At 30.4% G+C, this 20,189-nt stretch overlaps 9 protein-coding genes across 9 annotated transcripts; 7 read left to right on the top strand and 2 right to left on the bottom strand. All coding sequences in view use genetic code 12, as the record gives it.

Moving 5' to 3' along the window:
- The first annotated feature begins 14 nt into the window (after positions 1–14).
- On the top strand, positions 15–1,498 carry RJT21DRAFT_120324 (uncharacterized protein). Its single transcript, XM_064881687.1, has one exon. The coding sequence runs from the start codon at positions 91–93 to the stop codon at positions 1,060–1,062; it is 972 nt and encodes a 323-aa protein (XP_064738532.1). The 5' UTR covers positions 15–90; the 3' UTR covers positions 1,063–1,498.
- Positions 1,499–1,600: 102 nt separating this feature from the next.
- On the top strand, positions 1,601–3,952 carry RJT21DRAFT_126450 (uncharacterized protein; the record flags this gene model as incomplete). Its single annotated transcript, XM_064882859.1, has 2 exons — positions 1,601–1,716; positions 2,035–3,952. The coding sequence occupies 2 exons, from the start codon at positions 1,601–1,603 to the stop codon at positions 3,617–3,619; spliced, it is 1,701 nt and encodes a 566-aa protein (XP_064738531.1). The 3' UTR covers positions 3,620–3,952.
- Positions 3,953–4,611: 659 nt separating this feature from the next.
- On the top strand, positions 4,612–7,383 carry IFH1 (Ifh1p; the record flags this gene model as incomplete). Its single annotated transcript, XM_064880210.1, has 1 exon — positions 4,612–7,383. One exon carries the CDS (start codon positions 4,612–4,614, stop codon positions 7,381–7,383), a length of 2,772 nt encoding a protein of 923 aa, XP_064738530.1.
- Positions 7,384–7,636: 253 nt separating this feature from the next.
- On the top strand, positions 7,637–10,108 carry RJT21DRAFT_34186 (uncharacterized protein). The gene has a single exon (XM_064884213.1). It carries the CDS (start codon positions 7,943–7,945, stop codon positions 9,740–9,742), a length of 1,800 nt encoding a protein of 599 aa, XP_064738529.1. The 5' UTR covers positions 7,637–7,942; the 3' UTR covers positions 9,743–10,108.
- A 412-nt stretch (positions 10,109–10,520) lies between these two features.
- RAD9 (chromatin-binding protein) lies at positions 10,521–13,057 on the top strand. The gene has a single exon (XM_064881686.1). It carries the CDS (start codon positions 10,550–10,552, stop codon positions 13,046–13,048), a length of 2,499 nt encoding a protein of 832 aa, XP_064738528.1. The 5' UTR covers positions 10,521–10,549; the 3' UTR covers positions 13,049–13,057.
- PUT1 (proline dehydrogenase) lies at positions 13,058–14,691 on the bottom strand. The gene has a single exon (XM_064881685.1). The coding sequence runs from the start codon at positions 14,619–14,621 to the stop codon at positions 13,119–13,121; it is 1,503 nt and encodes a 500-aa protein (XP_064738527.1). The 5' UTR covers positions 14,622–14,691; the 3' UTR covers positions 13,058–13,118.
- A 409-nt stretch (positions 14,692–15,100) lies between these two features.
- RJT21DRAFT_120319 (uncharacterized protein) lies at positions 15,101–17,664 on the top strand. Its single transcript, XM_064881684.1, has one exon. The coding sequence runs from the start codon at positions 15,131–15,133 to the stop codon at positions 17,594–17,596; it is 2,466 nt and encodes an 821-aa protein (XP_064738526.1). The 5' UTR covers positions 15,101–15,130; the 3' UTR covers positions 17,597–17,664.
- Positions 17,665–18,191, bottom strand: RJT21DRAFT_120318 (uncharacterized protein). The gene has a single exon (XM_064881683.1). It carries the CDS (start codon positions 18,116–18,118, stop codon positions 17,852–17,854), a length of 267 nt encoding a protein of 88 aa, XP_064738525.1. The 5' UTR covers positions 18,119–18,191; the 3' UTR covers positions 17,665–17,851.
- Positions 18,192–18,344: 153 nt separating this feature from the next.
- RJT21DRAFT_120317 (uncharacterized protein) lies at positions 18,345–20,185 on the top strand. The gene has a single exon (XM_064881682.1). It carries the CDS (start codon positions 18,398–18,400, stop codon positions 20,066–20,068), a length of 1,671 nt encoding a protein of 556 aa, XP_064738524.1. The 5' UTR covers positions 18,345–18,397; the 3' UTR covers positions 20,069–20,185.
- Positions 20,186–20,189: the final 4 nt, after the last annotated feature.

Below are 20,189 nucleotides of genomic sequence, written 5' to 3'. Positions count from 1 at the left end.
CTGTAGAGAGTGGAAAAAGTGAAAAAACTTCGACCATCGAGATCAATAACCTTATACATAACCTTAAAACTACTAAATAAAGTATATAAGATGTCTGGAGAAAGTTCATTCATGCATTTGGTCAGACCAAATGTTGCTGCTCCAGCAAGTTCCACTTCTACAGGAGCTTCCAATATTAAGATACATGCACCAGCACTCTTTCAAATCCTTGAAATTGTTTCTAAACAAGTACTTTCAGCTGAAAAGAGAATCATCGGAACTTTAGTTGGTCTTAGATCAGAAGATGGTTTAGAACTTGAAATCAGAGATGCTTATGTTGTTCCATGTAATGAGACTGGAGATTCAATTACTATTGAAGATAGTGTTCATAAGACTTTATTCCAATTACATAAAAAAGCTCATCCAAAGGAAGCCGTTTTAGGATGGTTTGGAAGTTCTAATCAAATAGATAGTACTACTAGTTTGATTCATGATTTTTATTCTAAAGGTGCTTATCCATTCCCAGCTATTTATTTAAATGTAGAATATTTAACTGCTGATAATCAAATAACAGTACCAAAATTATCAACTTATGTTGGAGCTACCGTTGGTAAACCTGGTTCAACTCAACAAATTGGCTGGAAAACTACTACTACCAACAATTCCTATATTTTCACTCCAATTCCAAATCAAGTCATAAATGGTTCTATTACTGAAAAGATTGCCTTTAAACAATTAAGGGAAAAATCAGTTAATACTACTTCAACTGCATTAACTTCTGATTTATCTTATTTATCTAATCAATTAGAAGCTGTCACTACCAATATTGATAATTTATTACGTTTCATAGAATCTAAAGGTGTGGAAGCTAATAGTGATAAAGATCTTGATTTATTAAGATTATTAAGTAATACTTTATTAAACAAGCCTCAACTTTTATCTAATACGGAAGAATTAAAGAATTTGTTCAGTGCTCACAATCAAGATGTGATTATGATCGAATACTTGACTAAAGCCGTTAAGGATCAAATCGAATTAAGTGCTAGATTAACTGCTAGTGCTGAAGCCGATAAGAAGTTCTAAGTCGTTAATTAACTAGTTAAATGCTTAATAGTTAAATAATAAATTTATGTATATTAGTCTTTCAACACTACGATAATCCATTCCTCTTCTTACTATACGTAGAGAGGGGTGTCGTAAACAATTTAATACACTTTTAAATAAAATCAAGTAGTTACTTGTAGGCCTACTAAATATTTAAGTGATGCTATTCTCACGTGACCGTTTATTGCAATACTTGGCCAGCGAACGACCTGTTCCAAGCCTATATGGCTGCAACTCTTAATCAGTTAGCTCATCTTACTATGAGGTGAAACTTCCCCCAAATCATGCTGGCTATAAATATACGGGCTGAACTATATTATATAATTACTCTTTTATAAATTACGGAAAGAAGTTTGTTATTCTTATACAATACTTCTGATTTTGCGGACTTGCATAATTTAGCTGCGAACTTGCGCATAATTTAGCTGCGAACTTTTTGTAGTTGTATTCTTTTATTTGTGGTTGTATTCCTCTAATCTTTTGTAGTTGTATTTCTCTAAGTGCCAATTCATCAGCCATGATACAATATTTAGACAATTCGCTAATCCATTCATCTACTGATTTTATAATTGCTAAATTAAAGGAGGATAAGGATTACAATCTCTTTGTTGAATATGATGATTGTGAAGCAGAGTGGAAACAAAGGCTTGATTCAACCGTTTCAGAAGAAGGAATTTTGTGGCTAAATAGGTTAAAATTATCTTTTATTTTAAGTCGTTTTCACTTAATCGTCAAACTGAGACCTGTTTCACTCCAGTTTGACAAGCTGTACCTTTCATCCCAAAACTATATAGAAGATTATCGAAAAATCGGTCAATTAATTCGATGTGAGATCAATATATATTTATTAGATAAGTATGGAAAAACTGACTATATAAACCATAATGGGAGATTATTTTCAATATTCAACTTAGCGGCATCTTTTTCAATCTCTTTCCCTTTACCTTCAAGTAAGAGGAAACGTTCTGGTATTTCTAGTATCTACTATTCTGGTAGAAACCCAAGTCTTTTACAGAAATTTTGCTTAATTCGACCAAAGTTAGATATTCGAAATAAAAATTTAGAGAAGGAAATTAAAGACTTCAAATTAAACATAGAACTTGTAAATGACAATTTAGATATAGAAAAATATCGTGGATTAATTATTGAGAATGAAGTTGGAGTTATTAGTGTGTTTGAACAGATTTTCTTTGGGCCTATATTGGATTATTTCAATACTAAATTTGACAATTTCTCAGTAATTAGAGAATCTTCCAATACTAGTTTGTCAAAACCGGATATTACTATAAGCTTTGAAAAGGAAAATGAAAAATTTTTAGTGCCGGTAGAGTTTAAAATTAGCGGACTAAGGGATGCTTTTTCTGAGAGAGAATATAATCAAAAACTTAATGAATTATTATTGCAGGTAGGTTACCAGATGATATTTTCCAATACGAATTTGGCATTAATAATTGATACCCAGTCAATTATTGTCATAAAAATAACCGATAAAAGTTTTCAAGAACGTATAGATATTTCAAAAATAGATGATGGTTTTAGCTATCCACTAGAATTACAAATATCCATTTTTGACCACGGTTCAACTACTAGTTTAATTTCCATTGTGGCTATTGTGATAAATAGCCAAATAAAGAATGTTAATAAGAATAGCAAACTGAATATGGAAAAATTAAAAACTTGGATTTCAAAATCTGATACCGAGATTCAATTGCAAGATGCAAATAGATATAAGATTGTGGAAGGTTTCTATAAATTAACTTTTAGTACCTTAAAACTCGACAAAATAAGAAAAGTTTATACGAATAATGATTTAGAGGTTCCAATGGATTATTATGTTTTCCTTCATAATTTAGAAATTTCAGAAAATCCTATTCTTGAACATCAGTTCGAGATAAATTCTAAATTACAAGGATGCACTCTCTCAGAAAAGGGTATTTACAATTCACAGGTTGCTTTAGTGCGATATATCGGCCCAGGAGTTAATAAAAACAAGTGTTTTGTATTGAAGGTTTATAATCCAGTGTATGGTCATAAAAGTGGTTCCAGTAAAAAGGAATTCTATAAAGGTGTCATATTCTCTTTAAGTATGTACTGCAAAGAGATTGAGTGTTACAAAATATTAAGAGAAAATTCTCTTGATGGTATCACATTCAAAATCCCCAACAGTGCTGGTAGTGAAGGTGTTAATGGTCATGTCAATTACGTACCATATATTATGTCCTATGGATTTATCAAATGGAAGTCGCCTTTCATTGGATATTACATATTAGAACAATACCTACCAGATGCGAAATCAACAATTAGTAAACTGGAGGCATGGCAACTAGCCTCCAAAGCCCTTAAATATATCCACAGTAAAGGCATATTGCATGGTGATATTAAGTTATCAAATTTAATTTATGCTGACGGACGTATTTACTTCATTGATTTTGGCCTTTCTAGCATATCCAAATTCAAAGGAACTAATATTAATTTTGAAAAGGCCAAGCAATTAGAAATGCTTCAATTGAAGTATGTCATCGATAACTTTTGGTAACCGATTAGTTTGAATTTGATTATTTAAATACTCTATAACTAATGTTCAATAAATTTTTCACCTCTTATAGTAGATTATTTTTCAGTATTATGTGTAAGTTATTATATGATTGAATGATACAAACACAAACCAAAACACAACCAAAACACAACCACAACCACAACCACAATCACAAGTAAAACTAAATTTAGTAGCTGTTTATATAGTCATAAGCGTACACTTAACTAGTAACCATTTACGTTATACATCTAACTTATAACCTTAATGAAAAGAGTCCCTCGTATAATGCGGTAGTGAAATTTTTGGGCCTTAACTATGGGCCACAGAAAAAAAAAATAATAACTCATCTCATGTTACGAATTAGGAAAAATTTTATGGTAATTATAAGATATTTGCAATCCTTAAGTACCCCAACCTTAACACCAATACCTAACGCAATAGTCGTTGCCCAGCGAATCCCGCCGAGCCATCGTTATAATATACTTTCGAGCTAAATAACCAAATTTTTCCGGTTTTTTTAGCGTATCTCTGTGTCCCATAATCACCTCATCTCAAAGGGAATAACAAATAATCAATTTACTTATAAATAACTAAATTCACCTGTATTTCTATTCATTGACTGAATAATTTACTGAATTCAAGATATAACCAACTACCAGTAGATTCCATTCCAAATCCAGTACATTTAGAGTACCAGTTAAAAATCCCAAAGCTACAAATCAAAAGAATCGTATCATCTAACTAAGTTGATACATCCCCTGACCCTAATAAACTTTAACAGTCATTGGTTTCATATTATGTATAATCTCAATAGGCAATATTACTTTTTTAATTCTAGCTTCCCAGATTCGATATTCAACTTTAGTAATAGATCCCAATAGAGTACTTAGATCAGATAAGAAAAGATAAGATAAGATAAGATAACAACTTACAAAAAAAAACGAAAAGCCGTTTAAACAATCCAAACAATTATATAATATAGACAATTATAAATGGCGAAAAGTCCCAAGCCTTCTTCTTATAATAAGAAGTCAAAGGCTGTTGGAGGTGCCATCTCCAAACATTCTAATTCTGTAGGTGGAAAGAATTTTAAAGCTTATAAAAATAATTATTATAAAGATGGTTATAAAAAGAATAGGAGATTCAGTATAGCCGATCTGTCTTCTTCAGAATCAGATAAAGTTTATGATAATGCATCTACTGTATATGAAGTAGAATCAATATCAGATGGATCTGAATCTTCATTAACAGCCGTATCAGATGAAGAAATGTCTAATTCAAAACATCAAAAATTCCCTTCTTATACTAAAAAGTCAGGTAAGAATGGATTAAAAGGAATTAGTTCTAAGAAGAAATCATCCAAAAAGACCATTAATTGGGATTGGAATCAAGATATCTCTGATGGATCTGCAAATTCCGACCAGGATGATGACGATGATGATGATGAAGACGATGAAGATGATGAAGATTTAGTTTCGAGTTCAGATGAATCTGATGTAGATTTCATCAAGTTACAAGCCCAAAAGAAAGTGAGAACTCTTCAAGCCGCTCGAGCCATGAAAGCTCTAAAATCAAAACAACCCAATAGTATCACTAATAGCAATGAATTATCAGACGTTGATCTGGAATTAGACTCTGAATCTGAAGTTGACATTTCCGATATTACTGCTCTTGCTCAACAGAAGCAGAGCCATTTGAAGAAACAAAATATAACCAATAATAATAATAATAGCAACAATAATAACAATAAGGCAAAATTCGGAAGGCGGCGGTCTGACGCTGTTTTGCCAGAAGATATCAATTTCACATTTGAATTTGATAATTTCGGAAATAATGGTAACAGTGATGATGAGTCTAATGATCGTGATGATATGGAATCTAATGCAATTAGTGAAGTAGAAGAAGAAAAATTTGAGGTTCAAGAAGAAGATATTGGAGAAGAAATAGATGTAAGTATGGAAAGTGCTCCTACTCCATCAGGTCCAATACCAGATAAATCAGTAACTGAATTTGATTTTGATTTTGAAACTCAATTATTACCTGTACCAAAGATTAAAGAAGATGAATTAAGTTCTGATGATGATTATGAAATCGATGATAATGAACTTTTAGCTACATTACAAGCCGATAATGATTTAGAAGAATTTACAAGTTATGGTGAAGAAAGTAAGAATAATATTAAATTTAGAAGAAGTAGTTCAGCTGATTCTATTGGAGATGATGATGAAAGTGATCCATTTTTAAAAGAAGAAGAAAAATTCTTAGTTAATGAATTTGAAATGAATGGATTTGATGATGAAGGAGAAGGAGAAGAAATTGGAATTGAAGATTATAGTTTTAGTGATTCTAATAATCGTAAGACTTTATTAAATTCTTTTAAAGCTATAGATCCAACTGATGAGAAACAAGTCTTACAATATGAAAGTAGTCTTGATAGTGGATCAGAATCAGATGGAGAAGATGAAGATGAAGAAGATGATGATGGTTATGAAGATTTAATTGATTTCAATGCTCCATTCTTTAAAGATAGTCATAATAACAATAATAATAATAATGATCAATCTAAAGTCAAAATACGAACTTCACAGAATTTACAAGATACTTTACTGTCAAAGGATAAGAAGGATAAATATAAACATAAACATAAGACAAAACCTAGTGAAATGAATAGTGATGAAGATGATGATGCTTATTTATGGAATTACTTTTTCAGTTCTGATAATGGTTCAAGTGATGATGATGATGGATATGCTGAAGAAGATGATGATTTACTTGCTGAAGAAATTCTTAAAAGTATGGATAGTAAAACTGCTACTAGTCATCGTATGAGTTTAACTACATCAATGAATTCTAATTTAAGAAGAAAAAGTGTAGCTATAGCACCAACAGTGGCTCAAACTGAAACTAATTATAAATTTGGAATTGATGATGATTATGATAATGATAGTGGAGAATCTACTGATGAAGATTTATCATTACCTAAATCTACTAATAAGAATAAAGTAGGATCTCAGAAGGCAAAAGAAGTATTATCATCAAAAACCGCTGATTATCGTCCACCAGTTCTTGGTACTTGGTTAGCAGTTGATAGTAAACCATTTGGTATAATTGATGGATTATCTACACGAATACTTCAAACCAAAAATATTATCAATAAACCTATTGATATTAAAAATAAATCTAGAAGAAGTATTGTAGCAACTCCACTTGATGGATCAGATGATCTGGCTTTAGGTTTAGATGAATTATTAAATGTAAGTGAATTAGATAATGATGATGAAAATGATATTAGAATCTGGAGAGATTTTAATAGTCAAAAGAAAAGAGTACCACTTGGAGCATTTAGAAATAAGTCTATCTTACATAATACCTTACTTCATCCAGAACCTAGTATTACTACATCTCATTATCCTCCATCCACTACTACTACTAGTGCAGTCAAATCATCTTTCAATAAACATCGTAAGTCTTCAGTTGTATCATCCAAACTTGCTTCTGTCACCAAACCTTCAACCATTAAGAAAAGTACTTCTGGGGCAGGAGCAGGAGCAGGAGCAGGAGCAGTAACCACTACAGGAGTAGTTTCAGCAACAGCCCCCGTATCATCCACCAAACAAAAGAGAAGAAGAGCGTCTATAGTGGAGGCAGTTTCCGAAGGGTTTAGAACTACCAAATCAGGATTATTCAATGAGAATGCCTTACTTAATGTAGAAGAAATGTTAGGTGATGACAATGACCTTATGGCATTGATCAAAGGTCTTTAGTCTACGATCCACTACACGGGCTTTCATTTAATTCTCTACATTTGATTAATAACAATAATCAATCAACAATAAATAAAAAAATAATAATTTAAAGTGTATAGTTAGGTATAGGGTGTTCAGTTTATAATAAATTGCAAAAATGTCGTTATGTATAAATTTGTCGTACGGGTCGTGTAACAGTGCCCAAAACCTTTTTTTCTCAAACATCGTCAAATTGATCCAATACACTTTTACTACACAATTAATATAAACCTTAACCCACAAGACCTATAAAGTAGTCAACCCAGTGGTTATACTACGTGATAGTTATTACTAGCATAATTTCTCTTAACTAAGTAGATTTGAAACATTGTTCATCCCCCTTTTCTATTTAGATTTTATAGTTTAGAAAGGTTGATTACACATCGCTTTCAACCGTTCGAACCCCTCCACTCCGAAACCGAGACCGAAACCGAAACAAAAACCAAACCCCGACAGTCAAATTCAGACTCCAACTCTCTGAATAAGACATAGAACTTACCGGTTAATCAATAAGATTGATATCATTAAACATATAGTTATGGCTGGTACAAGGCGATCATCGAGAGCCAATAAGGGCCAACATACCAAACGATTATTAGATGAAGTATATGAAGTTACAACTCAAAGTGATAGCGAAAATGAAGGAGATAAAGATATTAAAGAAATAGGATATAGAAAGAAAAAAATTAGACGAGCAGGAGGTAAAGAAGAAGTAGATGAAGAATATCAAGAATCAGAAGATAACAAAAAGACTCCACAAACTGAAGAAAGTGAAGTTCGATGTACACCTTGTGGAACTGATAATTCAAATTATGATGAAGAAAATGATAAAGGTGGAACATTTGTACTTTGTGAAAAATGTAATACTTGGCAACATGCTAGATGTATGGGATATAGAACAAGTAAAGATATTCCAGAAAAACATATATGTAATATATGTCTTGCAGAATTGAAAAAAGTTGATAGTAGTTTAATTATTAGAGAAAAATTAAAGGATGATCATCGAGTTAGTACTGCCTTAGCCTTTTATAATTATTTTAAAAAGAGTTTCCCAGCTGATTATGATAAGAGTAATGAAGAAAAGGAAAAGCAAGCATCTGATTGGGCTCTTGAAATTGAAGATATAATATTTACAACTTATGCTGCTAAACTTTATATTGCAGAAGGTAGAAGAATCTTATTCTTATTAAAGAAATATTTTATGAAAGATATTCTTAAAGGTACTATAACTTTAGATCAAGTTGTTAAAAAGACTCCTAAAGAAATTAATCAAGAAATTGAAAGAGTAGAAGCTTTAAATCATTCTAATATTAAAAATATTATTTTAACAGAAAATGATTCAAGAGATATTATTCGTAGAACTCATAAGGGAGATATTATTCGTGAGAATGAAAATGAAAGTCAAGATTCTATTGATATTAGTATTGCTACTAAGAAAGTAGATCATAGAAGATTTTCTGTTGATGAAAATGAAATAACCACCAAGCCAAGAATAGTGGCTGATACAGAACAAGTTAGTGCTTATAATAATATTAATCCTCGTCTTGAAGAAGATGATGAAGATGAAGAGAATGCTTATGAAGAACAAGTTGAAGAAGATAATGATGAAAATACTGAACTGACCAAAGATGAGACTTCTCGTCAAAATTCAACAGAGAGTAAATCATCAGTTGAATCAAGTGATTTAGAGCATGTTAATGATATTATTGATGATAAAGCATTAGATCAAATCATTGGTCATGAACCAGAAATTCCTATAAAAACTGCTCCTATTTGGAAGGGAACTATCAAATTTCCTGATTTTGCTGAATTTCAAGGTTCAGCTTCTTATTATACTTCTACTAGATCTAAAAATTTATCTACTTCTATTGCTATTTGTAGTGATATTTTTACCAATAGTACTTACACAGTTATGGGTAGATTAGATAGAAGTACTGCTGATGGATATTTAGATAAAATAATGAAATCAAGAGATCTCTATTTTGTTGAGATTAAGAGTATTTATGATGATGATGCTGATTTTAGTAGATTATATCTGTATCTACTTATTCAAAATAAAGTTGGAGTTCTTTCTGGGAAACCATCATTTGTAAAGGATTCCTATCTTGTACCCATTGATTTCAGAGATAGTAGAATGCCTCGATATATTAGAGAGCATAAAAAGGATATGAGAATAGGTTTATTTGCTATATTCGTGGTTAAGAGTGAGTATGTACCCAGAGTACCACAAGTAACAACTACAAGTACAACTACAACTACTGCTACGAATGGCGCACATGCACATATTGACTATGATGAAGGGTATGATCCTACTCGACCATCTACTCTACATTACTAAACAAGAAAAGTCCACTGCACCTCACACTCCCCCATAGTATAATATGTATGATCCGTATGATTTGTATGATTTGTATAATTTGTATAATTTGTATAATTTGTATAATTAGTGTATATATATTCAATTATTTGCAATATTTCTAGCATTATTTATCTTAAGTAATTCAATTCCTACATGCCTGTAATATTCTTTGATTTTTACACTCAGATAGAAGATTTTTATACTCATTTGCTTATTAAAAAATTAACTGATTTAGTCAACTGTACCCTATCTATTAGTCCGGACATCTTGATTGTAGTAGCTCAAACTTGTGATAAGTAATTGGCTAATATTGCAGCTAAATAGCAACTTTTTGTTGTACACGACTTTCTGATTGCAAAATGTTTAGTATGAATAAAAAGTAAAAACACTGTATATAACATATTTATTGAGAGACATACACAACATGTCGCGTAAAGAAAAAAAATGTTTTAAGCACTCTGAAAAGTTGCAATATCGCTAACACTAATTTAGGCCCCAAATTGTTTAATTACACCCTATAAATTCAAATAATGATATTATAAAATGAGTAAGACTCACCATATGGATGCAGGAACAATCAATGCTCATGGAACTCCTGATGATATGAATAATTCACTTGTTTTCCGAGGAGATCATCAAGAAACTCAAGCAACTCAAGCTGATTCACCCATATTAAATAATGATGATAGTACAACGCAACACGATAATGTTGAAAGTACATTTGTTATTGAAAATGATCAACTGGATCATTTCTTTGATAATTTACCTAAATATAATGCTACGGCTATGCCTCCTCAGCCTCAGCCAGAGCCTCAACCTCAACCTCAACCTCAACCTCAATCTTCTACTGAAATAGATACAAGAACTATTCTTAATTCCAATGTGTTAGATAATAATGAAGAGATTCCTCCAATACCGACTTTAATGGCAGATACTCAAATAATTCCTAAATTAATTAAAAGACAAAATACTGATATACCAATAAGATCTCATACATTCCATGGTTCTGATCTTCCTGATACTCAAATCATAGACCGATCCAAAAGTATGAAAGAGCCAATAATATTTTCATCTGATGAAACGCAATTGCAATTACCTAAAGACATTAACAAAGACATTAAGGAACTCAACTCGGAGACTCAAGTAGAAATAGACACCACTACTCAAAATGAATCGACTATTCTTGACGATAATAATACTAATAATATTAGTAATATCAATAATATCAATAATACTACAGAAATAACAACAAAACTCATACAGGTCCCTTCAACAATCGAGAGGAATATGTCCCATAGACAAGTCCTCAATACTCAGGAATCATCTGGTATCTATTTACATGATACTGATGCTAGTATAGATGAAGAAGAAGTTATAGATATAGAAGTACATTCTGATATAGATAAAGAAGAAGGAGAACTGATTAATTTCTTAGATAATCCCTATGAGGATAGTTTATTCACCAATAAACTTAAACGAAGAAAGTTAATTAAAAGCTCATCTGATACATCTACTGGAACTTCAATACCACGAGTATCTTTAGCAGCATTAACATCGAAATCAGTATCATCTGATTCAGGAAATATTATATCATCTCCACTAATAAATCGTATTACTGGATCAACTAAAAAAACTAATGATGTGACTGATCAACCTACGCGAATAACCGATCTGTTTGAATATCTTAGTTCAGAAATTGAAGACATTGACATTGAAGATCCTCAATTAAATGGATCTACTAATGAACCTATCCAATCACATAGTGTAACCACTAAACGTAGAAAGAATTTTGTGGTGAATACTCAATCACAAACTAATGCAACTATAGAATTAGATGAACAACCAAATGAAATCTTAAGAATTGAAAAACTGGTAATATTAAGTGATAAAGATTTTAAAGTTAAAACTTCATTATGGGCATTATATAATCTTAAAATGTATCCTGGTTCATTAATTAAAACTGGCAATGAAGTTCTGCAAATTGAATTTTATGAAGGAATTTATGACATTAAAAATTCAGATTTATTCTTATTAGATATTCGAATTGGTGATACTATAAGAATTAATACATCAAGAAATCAATTTAAAGTTACTGGTTTAACTTATGATGAATCAATTAAAAGCATTAGTTGTATACGAGGATATAATGTAGTATATGTTCAAAAAGTTACTAGAAATCCTGATCCTGGACCAGAAATATCTATAAGTATTTCTGAATGTTATATGGAAGTATCTGATTGGATGTATCATCAACAAAATTTTAGTTTAATTCTTGAACAGAAAAATGTATTAAAAGATCCTATAGATAAATCAATAATTACAAAGAGTTTTGAAGATTTTAGAACTAAATCATCTCCAATTGCAATTTCATCTACAAGATCTTCACCTAAGAAAAATTCAATATTATTTGAATCAGATAAATTATTCTCTCGTATGTTATTTTGTTTAACAAATATTGAAGGTGAAAGAAAGGATGAACTTTATCGATTAATTGAAAATAATGGAGGTACTATACTAAATGATGGATTTAATGAATTTATTAGTTATAGTGAAAATAATAATATTAATAATAATGGTAATGATTTACAATTAATTTCTAATGGATTACAGAAATATTCATTTGCTGCTATGATTTCTAATGGATTTTGTCGTAGTGCTAAATATTTACAAACTTTAGCATTAGGTTGGCCTATAATATCTGAAACTTATATTCTTGATTGTATTAATGATAAATCTAAAGTAATTCAATGGCCAGTATATTTATTACCTGCTGGTCAATCAAGTTATATGAATTCTATCAAGAGTTTAGATATTTTTAATTTTAGAGTTAATTGGGAACGAGACTTATTGCTTAACGAACAATTAAGAAATAATTGTCATTTATTTCAAGATGCAAATATAATTGTATTTAATAAAAAGGCTCATGAAACATTAGATTTATCGAAATTTATCTTCTATTCATTTGGAGCTTCTTCATTACATTATTGTGACAGGCAGGTCGATGTCATGAATAATATTCGAGAATTATCTTATAAAGATAAGGCAAATATATATGTTTATGATGATTCATCATTAATTCAAACTAAGTTAGCCGGACTACAAAAGACGACTAATAGTGGTAATGGTGGTTCAAAGAGAGATGGACCAAAGAGGAAATTAAGTCAACGATTAAGAAATTCCCAATTAGGAAGAATTGATGTAAAAGTTATTAATTGGGAATGGCTTGTACAATGTGTTATAAGTAGTTATATATGGGATACAACTACATTTATAATTAGTATATAATATATAACATTTTTAAAATATTTTAAGTATTCATTATCATTATAAATATTTTTAGTATCTACTTGTATATCTAAGCTAAACCAAAGAGACGTCTAAATAAAACAGAAATTGATGCTTTAACTAATGGGAATCCATTATCATTCTTAACTGCATCACCATTTTCTTCTAATCTTCTTAATAAATATTCTTTAGTTTCTAATGGTGGACCCCATGGAACATATTTAATAACATTATCAACTTTATAATTTTTAATTAAATTATAAGTTATACTATCTGCCATACCTAATAATTGACCTAACACGACATTATTCTTATTTTTATTATCTTTATTAGTAGAATTATATAATTTTGTCGTGGCTAATTTCATTGATTCTCCATTATGAGATGCTACAACTAAATGTCCAATAGTTTTCTCATTAGATTTATTTTCTAAAATTGAATCAATAACATAAGAAATTCCTTGATTATAATTTGCATCTGTATCTTCTTTGGATTTATGAATTATACTTGGTCTATTCTTTTCTGAATGAATATAAGCTCCTCTAACTAATTTTAATCCTAATCTGTAATTATTTTCTTTTGCTAAACTTTCTTCTAAACTTAATAAATCAGCAGATTGTGATAAATACATTTGTAAAGTTCCAACTACTGAAATTGGTTCATTAAGTTTATTAAATTTTGCATATAATCTTCTTTGTAATTCATAAACTCCTTCTTGTAAATCATGCTTTTCAGCATCAATAACTCCAACAACAAATGGTGCAGTTCTTTGGGGGTATTCAATTGATAATTGTTTATTTGCATCATAAATTGTTTGACAAACAATGGCTGCCTTTTCAACTAATTCTTCAAATTTTTTAGCTGATTCATTATCTTTATTAAAATGTTTTAAAACTCTTGCAGCATCTTCAGCAAAACCAGTTGGCTTTAATGCAACATAACCAGGAGGTATTGAATTAATATCTTTACCTGATTCTTTAATAATTTTTAAAGTATGAGGTACTAAAATTTCTTTAACTGATCTAACAGTTTCATCAACAATATATTTTGGATCAACATTATCATTACCTTCACATGCTTCAATAGTTAAAGAAATCATCATATTATTAATACCTCGTTCAGATAATCTTTTACCTGCTTGTTTAACTTGTTCAATAGTTTCTCCTCCACAATAAATTTTATAAACTAAAGCTTTAATAATTGGAATTGGAACATAAGGAAATACTTTAATACAAAAATTTAAAATTGGTTTATTTAAAGTACATAATCCAATAACAAAATTTGAAAATATTTCTGAATTATTAAAATCCTTTAAATATTCAGTTTGAATATTTGATGCTAATTTTGATTTTGTATGACTTAAAGGTTTAATAGTTTCAGTAGTTACAGATGTTGTATTAGTACTATGATTTTGAGGTGGGAAATTAAGATTACCTAAAGTTGTATTCTGCTTATTAGGAGTATCATGAAAATTTCTAATTAATGATCTTGTCATTAAGTATGGGGCAACAATACCATTACTCTTTATTGATTTAGCAAAGTAATTTGGTCGAAGAATAACTTTAGATGACATATCTATACTTCTAGAATTAATTATCTAATTATCTAATTAACTACAAATTTTTTTTAAAGTCATCTTGGTAAAACCTGGGGGTTTATATATGTATTTAAAAAAAATTATATTGCTCCGTATAAGATGTGAAATTGGGGTGAGCATTAGCGAAATAAGATTGCAAATTTTGTTTCTGATAGCGGCCGGAGTTTCCCTTATTTCGAGTTAGACTTAGCGAGCGAGTGACTTATCGTACGGGAAACTAACAACGGTGGAAAGTATAGCGACTGCGCGCTCAGAAAAGTAACACTCAACGAGGGTGGTGCCAGTTACGAAAATGGCATGATCAAACGGTGATCACGTTTCTCAGATCATATGAGAAGTCATGCTTATTATGGCACATGATACGTCACGTGCTTTTCTTTAAAAAAATTGAGATGTAATAGGAAAAAAAATTATTCACATACTTAAGTAGCATTAGTTTATGGTCTAATAATCAATAAAGATCATTCATATTCAAAACTACACATATGTTATCTAGTAGGATAGCCGTGCTAAGAAGCAATAAGGTACAGTCAGTGCTGATAGGACTTCGAAGCTTTAGCTGTAGTCCCGTTCAACATAGACTAAAACACATTTTACCAGATATAGTACATCAAGATTTACAAGATTCTTCAAATATAGCATCAAAATATGAAGGTAAACATAAGCAAATTTTCTTAGACCCATCTGATATTCATAACAATGACAACTTTAAAAGGGTATTACTCAGTTTAAATAAATCAAAAGCAGTCACTCGAGTCCTCAGGGATGAATATCTGCATGATACTATTCCAACTGATGAGACATTTGAAGTTGAAGAAACTTCTAATACGTTAATAGCAAACATAGATGGTTTAAAACCAGATATTACCAAAGTAAGTAAAGCCAAATACAAGAAAATGGCTCAGGATTTAAAGAAATCCTTTAGAAGGGATCAATTACAACAATATGCCTCAGCTAAATACGAAGAACCAGAACATAAATTCATTAAGAAAAGTATTAATGCAACTAAGAGTGTTCTTGCTAAACGTATAATTGAAGATATTTGGAGGATTAAAGTAGCCGAATTCTTATCATATAGTGAAGACTACCTCCTGTCCAAATCATTTAAATTAACTAAACGAGATTTATTTATACTTTTACTGAATAATCAAGAAGCTCTTGAACATATTCATAATTGTGGAGTCAATGTCACTTTCGATTCTAATAAAGATATAATAAAATTTTCCGGTTCATCTTCTCAATTAGATAATGCTGAAATCAATTTGAATTCTATTTTAAGTTCTACATTCACAGAAACTATAAATTTCATTTCCTTAAAAGTACTCTTGGGAGATAAATATGATGAGTTTGCTAAGAAATTAGTCAAAATTACAGATGTATATTTCAATCATATTAAAGATGAAATATATGAAGTTACATCTCCTCATTATAAACAACTTAAACGTTTTAAACGTTTGGTATTATGGTCATTGGGTGTAGATAAACATAGACATTTAAGAAAAGATGTATTTATTCCTCAAAGCTTTATTGACAATATTGATAAATTAGACTTTTTACCTTATAAGGATGATATGTGTATAAGTTGGAATAATAGAACTGAAAGTTTATTCAAATTAAAAGCTCCAACTCCCGCAAATGATTTCCAAAATGTATCATTAGCTAGGGATTTAGTCAAATTCTCTAATGATTCTCTTGAATCTACCAACTTATCCTTTGCTAATGAATTCGATGAAGTGAAAACACTTAGAACTACAGATGAAGAAGATGCTCTTTCTTTGTTCAAAAGTATTAATGTAGAAGAAGAACCATCTACTGATAACGTTTCTGAAGATGGTTTGAAAACGGAAGAACCTGTATCTGACTTCAATATTAATGAAGTTTTATCTGATGCAGAAATTGATCAGCTCTATAATACCTTATTGGATTTCAAATATAGAGAAGAACTTAAAGGGGTTGAACGTGATAATTTGAACCCTCCAATATTTGTGGCAACACTTGGTCATATATTATTCAAAGGAGAAGAGTCTACAAAAGCCGGTATACCCAAAAAGCCAGAGATTTCTAAGCAAAACATTACTAATCTCAATTATGGTTTTAACACCAATGTGGAGTTTGCAAATTCCAAAGTCCTTACATTACCAATCCATGATTGGAATGATCCATCAATTTCAAAATCAAACCAATCCTTAAATGAAGATCCTAATACATATACAATCCAACTTCAATTCCTACCATCTATTCCTCTAAATAATGAAAATTCCGATATTGGTGAAGATATAGATACTGCTGTGAATTATCCTCCAATTGAGATTTGGATAGATTTGAATGGACATAAGACTCCTGATTTAGAAACCTTCCAAGCTGTAACTGTAGAAGGTGAAAATGATGTACATATAGCTCTACCATCATCCGGTTCAGATTTAAAGGTTTCTTGTCAAGTATCTGGGAATTTGATAGTGGAGAAGGACCCTAGTGAATCACTTGAAGCCAGTACCGATACCGAGACAGATATCAATGTTGATGTCAATGAGGCTGAAGCTGAAGCTAAAGTCGATGACAATGTATTGGAATCACATAAAGAAATGCATAGGTTATTAACATCACCAACTGACAGATATAGTAGATTTAATAGTCAACCAGGTATTGGTGTATGGTTAAAGAAATCGGCTATGAATTTTAGAGGTAGAGAACCTATATCAATTCATCCTGAATTGGAGATGATAATAAATGGAAAGACTGTCAATTATAATTTCCTTAGTATCAATTATAGAAGAAAATTGGAATTTGATTTATCAGATAATACTATGATTGAACTTAATACTGTTGAAGGGGGAGAATTAGGAGGTAGAAAAGTTGAAGTGAATTTCATAGGTGATATGTCTCAAGAAATCGATAAACAACAACTTAAGACTTTATTATCGGACGCCATTAAATTCATTAAGGACATGTAAAAAAGAGGGAAAATAGAATACATAGATACTTAATTTAATTAATTAAAATAACACTAAGTTAACAAAATTTTGCATTGAATTTGTATATAGAAAAGAGATTGCATATATAACCTGTATTTAGTAATGAATAAATAAAAAAAATAATATCAAATACACATCAAGCAATTGTGTATACTATATGTATATGCTATGGTACAACTTGTTTGATTATATACAAGTGAAGAAACACTCCCGGAGGTGTACTTCTTAATAGATTTATTTCTTGGTATCTAAAGAATTAATATGTTGTTCCAATTTACTAATGGAATTTTGTAATGCAACAATATCAGCAACTATAGTATTGTTAGCTAATTTATATTGATCTAATAAGTAATAATAAGATCCTGCCCCGGTCGCAGTAACACCAAGTAAAAATCCAACAAATCCTCCTCTAAAAGCTCCGATTTTTTTAGGAGATCCAGTGGTACTGGTAGCATATTGACGATATGATGTTCTGGCTAATTGACGAGTTAATCCAATCATCTTTACTGGTAATTTTGTCAACAACTTTAGATCCCGTTTATAGTATGGTTCGTTAATATTTTGCTAGTTAGTTAGTTAGTTAGTTAGTTTTGTTGAAAAGAAAAAATCCTGGTTGTCGTGCGACATTTCTTTGTTCTGCTGCTAATTTGCTACGACATGTTCGAAACGTTAAAAAATGTCTATGACGTTTTTTTTGCCATTATCGGATAAGATGGGGTAGAGATATGCCAGTGAAAAGCAGTCTTAGTTTAAAGTTTGAAGTATTGGGAGGTAGTGCATATGTTTCGACAAGTATTGCGCCAGAGAGTTAAACCACTAAGTTTTTCTGCGCTCAAGTGGTCTCCACAGATAACTAGACTGTTTACTAAATCAATTCGAGTTAATAAGCCAATTATAGAATCAAGCATATTTCCAAGATCTAGAATTTTAAAATCATTAACAATTGTAATTGGAGTCGGAGGTTCGGTATATATTATAGATAAGTATGCATATTCATCATTAATTACAAGATCAGTTAGAGCATTATATGTATTACTTTGGATTGCTTATGAATATGGTTTGAATACTGCTAGTTATAGTAATATTAATGATTTACATGAAAAATGTGCTGAAAGTTTACTTGATTTGTTAATGAAAAATAAAGGTTTATATATTAAACTTGGACAAGCCATTGCAAATCAAGGTAGTATTTTCCCATTAGCTTACCAAATAAGATTTGAAAAGATGTATGATGATGCTCCTATAGAATCTTGGAGTAAAATAGATAATGTATTAAAACAAAATTTAGGGGCAAATTATGAATCGGAAATATTTGAACTGATTGATCATGATCCAGTAGCTAGTGCATCTATTGCTCAAGTTCATAAGGCTGTACTTAAGGGGAGTGGTGAAAAAGTTGCAGTCAAGATTCAACATAGTTATATTGGTAATCAGATTGTTATTGATCTATTCATATATAGATTTATGGCTAAAATTTATGAAAAAGTCTTTGAATTACCTATGAGTATGTTTACCTCGTATGTATCTAAACAAATGCAATTAGAAGTTAATTTCATCAATGAATTGGGGAACGCTGAAAAACTTAGAGAACTACTTGATAATGATCCTACTTTATCCAACATCAATGTCTATATTCCAAAGAATTATCGAGATGTTTCTACTGAACAAATTCTTGTAAGTGAATGGATTGAAGGTATTTCATTAGTAGAAAAGCAGAAATTACTTGACTTGGGTTATAATGTACTGTTAATGATGAAACAATATTTAACTATCTTTGGAAGACAAATATTCAAATATGGATTTGTTCATTCTGATCCTCATCCTGGTGATTTGTTGGCTAGGTTTGATAAGAATGGTAAACAACAATTGGTTGTTTTAGATCATGGATTATATATTCTGTTACCAGATAAATTTAGAGTGGAATATTGTAATTTATGGAGATACTTATTCCTGTACAATAAAGAAGGAATAGAAGATATAGGTAGAAATTGGGGTATTCAAGCTATTGAATTATTTTCAACTTTAGTTCAACTTCGTCCACCTGTATTGGATCAAACTAAAATAGATAATGATAAAAGAAATGTTAATAGCTTATTTCAAGATTTCATAGGTGATGAAAGTCGATTCCCACTTGAGTTATTATTTTTAGCTCGAACTATGAGGATGATTCAAACTCTAAATCAAGGATTTGGTAGTCCCGTTAATAGAATTAATTTATTAACTAAAGCTCTGGTAGATGCACTAGCCACCGAAAAATCATTAAAATTTAATGAATATTTTGATGTAATCCTAATTAGATTAAATATATTCTTTAGTGGACTTATCTTTTTCCTTATAAGACTTAGACAAGTTCTTCTAGGTGATAGATATGGTGGAAAGGGTAAAGGTTTTGAAGATTATATAGAGGTATATTTGCAAAATACTGCAAAATCTTTAGGCATAGATATGTAAATAGCACCCATTTTTGTCTGTGTCTCACTCTCACACTTTTTTTCTGTTCTGTACATAGTTTAAATTTTTAGTGATGCTCTGCGCTAACCAAAATAAAAAAATCTGAAAAATTTCAATGCTC

The sequence above is a fragment of the Scheffersomyces amazonensis genome (genome assembly GCF_036850825.1).
Source record: "Scheffersomyces amazonensis strain UFMG-HMD-26.3 chromosome Unknown RJT21scaffold_3, whole genome shotgun sequence".
Classification (NCBI taxonomy): domain Eukaryota; kingdom Fungi; phylum Ascomycota; class Pichiomycetes; order Serinales; family Debaryomycetaceae; genus Scheffersomyces; species Scheffersomyces amazonensis.
This window is presented reverse-complemented; position numbering and strand designations above follow the sequence as displayed.